The sequence below is a fragment of the Capsicum annuum genome, chromosome 2 (genome assembly GCF_002878395.1).
Source record: "Capsicum annuum cultivar UCD-10X-F1 chromosome 2, UCD10Xv1.1, whole genome shotgun sequence".
NCBI classification, from domain to species: Eukaryota; Viridiplantae; Streptophyta; class Magnoliopsida; order Solanales; family Solanaceae; genus Capsicum; species Capsicum annuum.
The window spans coordinates 39,525,027-39,531,545 of record NC_061112.1 but is presented as its reverse complement, the minus strand read 5'-3'; the positions used below and the strand labels follow the sequence as shown (position 1 = coordinate 39,531,545).

Sequence of the window (6,519 nt, the reverse complement as noted above, 5' to 3'; positions counted from 1 at the left end):
TATGGAAATACAGAGAAGCAAAAGCTCAGAAGCTGTACGCAAGTGACATTACAGATCCATATGACCAAAGCCAAATTCTGCAGCACTGAATGAAGAACTTGTCCATATTGAGTAGATCTTTATAGATTGAGTCCGTCAATGTAATTACCCATCCTTCTTGGTTTAACTTGTTGATTTTTTTGTAGAGTAGATCATTTGTACTCATAATGATTTTTTTATATTTTATTTATTTGTTGAGTTATTTCATGTAATTTCTGAAGGCTTCAACTTATTTTATGTTATCTATGAATATAATTTAATCCTTAGTTTTGAACATGTTAATTGAAATGGAATACTAAATTCAAATATCACAATAGATAATACATCTGCTGCAATAGACGAACATATCTTATCAAATAAATTTAGACATATGTTGCAATATGAGATACAACACGTAGGTTATCTGCCGAAAATTATATAACAGGCCTTTCTACTTTCTTTATTTTTTCCAATAGATTACCTATCAGTTGCAATAGATGATGTGTGAGCCTATGCTAACATATTTGCGGCTTTTAATTTTAAATAATTACAAGGTCTTGAGCAACTTTAGTTATTTTTTATTAGTTTTACTTTGATTTTGCAGTAAAGGTTGAGATGCAGGGAAACCAACAATAATGGAAGTAAAAAGTCTGAAATATGAAGCAATTAAAAGACAAGTGCAACTGACGACATTCATCATAGTTCGTTAGCCCGGTGATAGGCTATCAAGGCCATCGTCAGCCTTAAATATGGAATGAGTTCCAGCTGGTAGAATCAACGATATTTTTATGATAGGCCATCATAATGGTGATAAGTCATCAAGAATGCAGCCAGACTTTGGTAGGACATGAGAATTAGAGCAAAAGTATGAAGATATTTCTGATAAGTTGTCACAAACCTGATAAGCTATTAGAAGTTGCTGTCAACCTAAGACATGACTAGTTCAGATTTGAAAAAGACCTAACGACATTCTTGATAAGTCGTCTGGATCCTGATAAGGCGTCACCAATAATCTTCGTCTATTTCGAGAAAAAGCTGTAACCTTTATTTTGTTTCCTTATTTAGGGTAAACTATTTAATGCTTTGTTTTAGGGTTTTCTAGAGAGAATGGCAGAGAGAATCGACATATTGAGTTTTGAGATAGCATATTTTGATATTTTTCTCTCTCTACTTTTGGCTTGAAAAAGCAAATACTTTGAAGAGATTATTATCAGTATTTTAGAATTTTTTTTTGTGATCTAATCTGTGATTCACTAGTTATTATTCATCTCTGTAAGTTTATCTTTCAAATCATGAATTCAATTATGTGTTTTATTCATTTCATCATGAGTGGCTAAATTCCATTAACCTGAGTTATGGGATATAGTGTTAGGTCTTGATAAGGTGCTAAGTGTTCAAAATTTGAAAGGTAGTAGGATTTCTTGATAATTCTAAAGCTTTAATTAACGTCTGTTGGTTGCAAACAGGAGACACACCTACTTTGATTTGCTTGAGAAAGAAATCAAATATAGTAGGAAATGAATTATTAACAGGGACTCGAAAATACTTCGTTTAATAATCAGTATTGTAACAAGGTTGGTTAACCTGAGGTAAAATCTGGGCAGTGAATAGAAATTCCCTAAGTTCGAGAGGATTAGGAAATTAAACGCTTAAGTAAGTCAAGAGATATTTAAGCATAACATTTATAAAGATAGCTTGTTGTCCTACCCACTGTGAGAATCTTGAACCACTTTTAGCATCTGTCATGTACTGAAAGACCTAGTGAACATAGTTCTGGTTATTTCATAAAATCTTAGTTACAAATACTAAAATTAAAGTGACAAACAAATACTTGTTAAACCTAAACCCCCCATTTCAGAAGACATTAAACTATCAGTGGATTAAATCGCAAACAACTTGAGTTCACACCATATTTCTTGTGGGATTCGACCCCAACCTAGTTGGGTTTTATATTGACAATGATCACTTACACTCTCGTTGAGAGTTGTGGTTTGAGCGTTATAAAAAATAGCGTCGCTGCTGGGGAATACGGTTGTAAACTGAAAGTATGTGTGCAATAATTGACTGTTAGTTAAGTTTTCTAGATTTACGTTTATCTGTTGTCTTTGTGTAATTGCTGGATTTTTATAGTGTATGACAAGAACCAGAAGTTCTATAGAAACATTATTACCACTTAATACGAAACTGCAATGAATTGGAAGAATGGCAGAATAACAAGAGGGTGATAGACTGACAGCCTTAGCTAGAGGTTAGGTGAATGCGCAAAATGTCGGGCAATAGGCACGACATCCAAACCCTGAGGATGAAGATTTAGGGTACGAGGAGTTATTGATCCCTGGTAACCCAAGGCGTACAGAGCAGATAGTTGTACAAGTTCCACGTAATGTTAACAGGAATCGTCCGTTCAAAAGAAGACAAGAGTACCAGCCGGTCCAGTATGATCTAAATGATGATGATGATGGAATGGATGGGGCAGCTACAACGGGTGTAATAATTCCTCCACCATTGGCACCTGGAGCCAAGTTCAACATTACGAGTACCATGATCCAACTCCTTAACCTAAAGGGGTTATTTGGTGGCCTTCCTGGGGATGATTCCAACCTGCATCTGCTGAATTTTGTCACCATTTCCAAATCTTTTGATAACCCAGGAGTGGTCTAGAATACTATTCGGTTGAGGTTGTTCCTGTTGTCTATATCTGGGGATGCAACATTATGGCTGAATGAGCTTACGTCTAATTCCATCACCCACTGGAGGTAATTGAAAGAAGCATTTCTAAAATGGTTTTTTCCACTCTCCAGGATGGTACAATTAAGGGACGAGATCAACAACTTTAGACAGCTCCCTACTGAAGCTTTGCATGAGACTTGGGGGAGATTCAAGAAGAAGCTGACACAGTATTCGAACCACAATATGACGAACCTACACTTGATGGAGACTTTGTATAGAGCCCTCAACTCTAAAACAAAGCTGATTGTAGATAATGCTGTTGGTGGTTCGTTTGTTGATCTATCATTTTAGGATACCTCAGACATGCTAAATAGGATGACCAAAAAGAGTCGGGCTTGGCATACCAGGGATTCTGTGGTAGCAAGCCCCACTATTTCTATTGGTATGTCTACTGAACAACGCTGGAGAGATAAGAAGTGAGATCAAGACATGGCCCATCTAAAGACTCAGATGGACTTGCTCATCAAGCACTTATTATCGAGAAAGACTGAGAAAGTGAAGGATGTAACATCTCAAGAATGAGTTAATGTAGAGCCTAAACAAGAGGCAAATTATGTTAATAATTAGAGGGTTTTTAAGGAAATAGCCAAGGGAATCAAGATCAGAACATTTATGACAAGCTTGGTTACAAAGATAGGGAGCAAGGAAATTAAAGAAGCAATAATGACAGGAGTGGTTTATATGTTCCTTCTGGAAATTGGGACGTTGATGCAACTAGCTTTGGAAAGATGTCTATGGAGGACATGATGGAGAAATTGTTAAAGGGAGTTGAGACTACCCACTCTGGTGTAACCACCATGAAGACCGATCTAACATCCATCAGTCGGTGCACTCACACTCTACTACAATCAAACAGTTGAAGCAATAGATAAGCCAACTTTCCGCTGCATTCAATCAGAGAAAAAGTGGAATGTTACCAAGCGATACAATTTAGAATCCGTGGAATCATGGATTATGTATGGCGATTACCACTAGGAGTGTAAGATCTTACCTGACCCTTCCGTAGGCAAATCTACAAATGGTGAGGTAGGTGTTGATGAATCTAAAGAAAATAATCCAGTGGAGTCTGAGAAGCTGGATAATTTTGATGATGCTTCAAAAAAAGTAAAAGAAAATGAGAAGGAGGTAGTATTGAAAACTATCCCAAGACCACCACCTTCATTTCCTCAGTGTTTGAAGAAAAAAGTTGATTATGCAAAGTACAGCAAATTCATGGAAATGCTCAAGCAATTACGATAAATATGCCTTTGGTTGAGGCACTTGAACAAATTCCAGGATACACAAAATTCATGAAGGACCTTGTAACTAAGAAAAGAGCGATGAGCTGCGAATTGGAGAAAGATATCCACCATTGTAGCGTTATTTCTACAAGGACCTTGGTGCAAAAGAAGCCAGACCCAGGCGCATTCATTATTTCCTGCACAATTGGGACTATGGAATTCTCCAAGGCATTATATGATCTAGGAGCAAGCATTGATTTGATGTCGCTGGCTGTTTATATAAAGTTGGGTCTGGAACATCTCACACCCACCAACATACGACTTGTTATGGCAGATAGGTCAGTAAAGCGACCTATTGGCATTTTGTATGATGTGTTGGTGAAGGTTTCCAACTTTATATTCCCTGCATACTTTTTCATTCTAGATTACGAGGTGGACTTTGTGGTGACCATAATTTTGGGTTGACCTTTCCTCACAATCGGAAGTGTATTGATTGATTTGAGAGTGAATGAGCTCTTATTAAGGATGAATGACGAAGTGGTACGGTTTGATGTGAGTAAATCAATAAAGAAGCATGAAGAAATGAGTGTGCTCTCAATATTTGATGTGTATTATGAGGACGAACAGGAGATGTCCATAGCTGAGCAACTCGGTGTTCAACCTTTGTCGCGGTCATGATAAATTATGATAATGAAGGCATCAGGGAGTATGAAGAGACCATTTGTTCTTTGAAAGGAATGGGTTCATATCCTTATACTCCTAAAAAGATAGACCTTGACCTTGCTAATCGACCAACACCACCGGCCAAGCCAGCTATTGAGGAGCCTCCTGTGGTGGAATTGAAAGAACTGCCTGGGCACTTACGGTACATGTTGTTGGGCAATGGAAACACGCTACCTGCTATTATTGTAGCTGATTTGGGTAAGCAATAGGTAAATGCACTTATTTCAGTACTTTATAGGCACAAGAGAGTTATAGGATAGACCATCGTAGATATTATTGGCATTTCCCCTGGCATCTGCACGCATAAAATTCAACTTAAAGAAGATTGTATTCCAACCATAGAGCATCAACGCCGTCTTAACCCACCAATGAAAGAGGTGGTTAAGAAGGAGATTATTAAGTGGTTGGATGCAAGAGTGGTTTACCCTATTTCTGACAGCAAGTGGGTGAGTCCAATTCAATGCGTGCCCAAAAAAGGAGGCATGACTATGGTTGTAAATAAAAAGAATGAATTGATTCCACTCAGGCTGGTAACTGGGTGGAGAGTTTGCATGGACTACCACAAGATGAATGCATGGACACTGAAAGACCACTTCTCGATGCCTTTTATGGACCAAATACTTGATCGATTGGCTGGAAGGAGGTGGTATTTCTTCTTAGATGGCGATTGTGGATACAACCAAATTTGTATTGCTCCTAAAGATCAGAAGAAGACGATATTCACATGCCCATATGGCACCTTTTCATTTAAGAGGATGCCATTTGGGCTATGCAATACACCCGCCACTTTTTAACGGTGTATGATGTATATTTTCTCAGAGATGGTGGAGGACACTATAGAGGTATTCATGGATGATTTCTCTATGGTGGGATATTTATTTGAGATGTGTTTGGCAAATATGAATATAGCCTTGCAACGTTGTGTTGAATTCAATTTGGTGCTTAATTGGGAAAAATGTCATTTCATGATAAAGGAGGGCATCGTTCTCAGCCATAAAATTTCCAAAAAAGGGATAGAAGTTGATCAAGAAAAGGTGGAAGTTATTGAAAAACTACCACCTCCCATTTTAGTGAAGGGAGTGCTTAGTTTTCTTGGTCATGCTTGCTTTTATCGGAGATTTATAAAAGACTTCTCAAAGGTTGCAAATCCACTTTGCAAACTTTTGGAGAAAGAAATGAAATTTTCTTTTGATGATGAGTGCTTGAAGGCATTTGAAGGCCTAAAAAAGAAGCTGGTTGAGGCCTCCATTGTTGTTGCACCTGACTGGTCAAAACTATTTGAGATCATGTTGATACAAGTGGTGTTTCCCTTGGAGAATTATTGGGAAAAAAGAGGGAAAAACTTTTTCATCCGATATATTATGCTAGCAAAGCACTGAATGGAGAGCAAAAGAATTACACCGTCACTGAACAGGAACTTTTGGCTATAGTGTATACTTTTGAGAAGTTTAGAGCTTATTTTCTTAGGACCAAAGTGGTGGTCCACACCGACCATGATGCCCAGAGGTATTTGATAGCTAAGAAGGACGTAAAACTAAGGCTGATTAGATGGGTATTGTTGCTGCAAGAGTTTGACTTTGAGGTCAAAGATAGGAAAGATTGTGAAAATTAGGTTGCAGATCATCTGTTTAGAATGGAAGGTGAATGGCAAATTAGTGATAAAATGGAGATAAATAAAGCATTCCTTGATGAGGAGATCTTGGCTGCAGCTGTGGAAAAATTACCTTGGTATGCGGACTATGCAAATTATGTTGTGAGTGAGGTCATCCCAGAAAATCTTTCTTCCCATCAAAGAAAAAAATTCCTGCATGATGTGACACATTACTTC

The 6,519-nt window shown here is 37.7% G+C and overlaps 1 protein-coding gene across 1 annotated transcript; it reads left to right on the top strand.

The window, feature by feature from the left end:
• The first annotated feature begins 3,989 nt into the window (after window positions 1–3,989).
• LOC124896142 lies at window positions 3,990–4,646 on the top strand. The gene is made up of 2 exons (XM_047407683.1): window positions 3,990–4,306; window positions 4,493–4,646. The coding sequence occupies exons 1-2, from the start codon at window positions 3,990–3,992 to the stop codon at window positions 4,644–4,646; spliced, it is 471 nt and encodes a 156-aa protein (XP_047263639.1).
• Window positions 4,647–6,519: the final 1,873 nt, after the last annotated feature.

Coding starts and splice junctions, on each gene's coding strand:
- LOC124896142 (XM_047407683.1), top strand. CDS start 3,990: ATGCCTTTGGTTGAGGCACTTGAACAAATTCCAGGATACACAAAATTC. Junction 4,307..4,492: donor CGACTTGTTATGGCAGATAG/GTCAGTAAAGCG, acceptor GCTCTTATTAAG/GATGAATGACGAAGTGGTAC.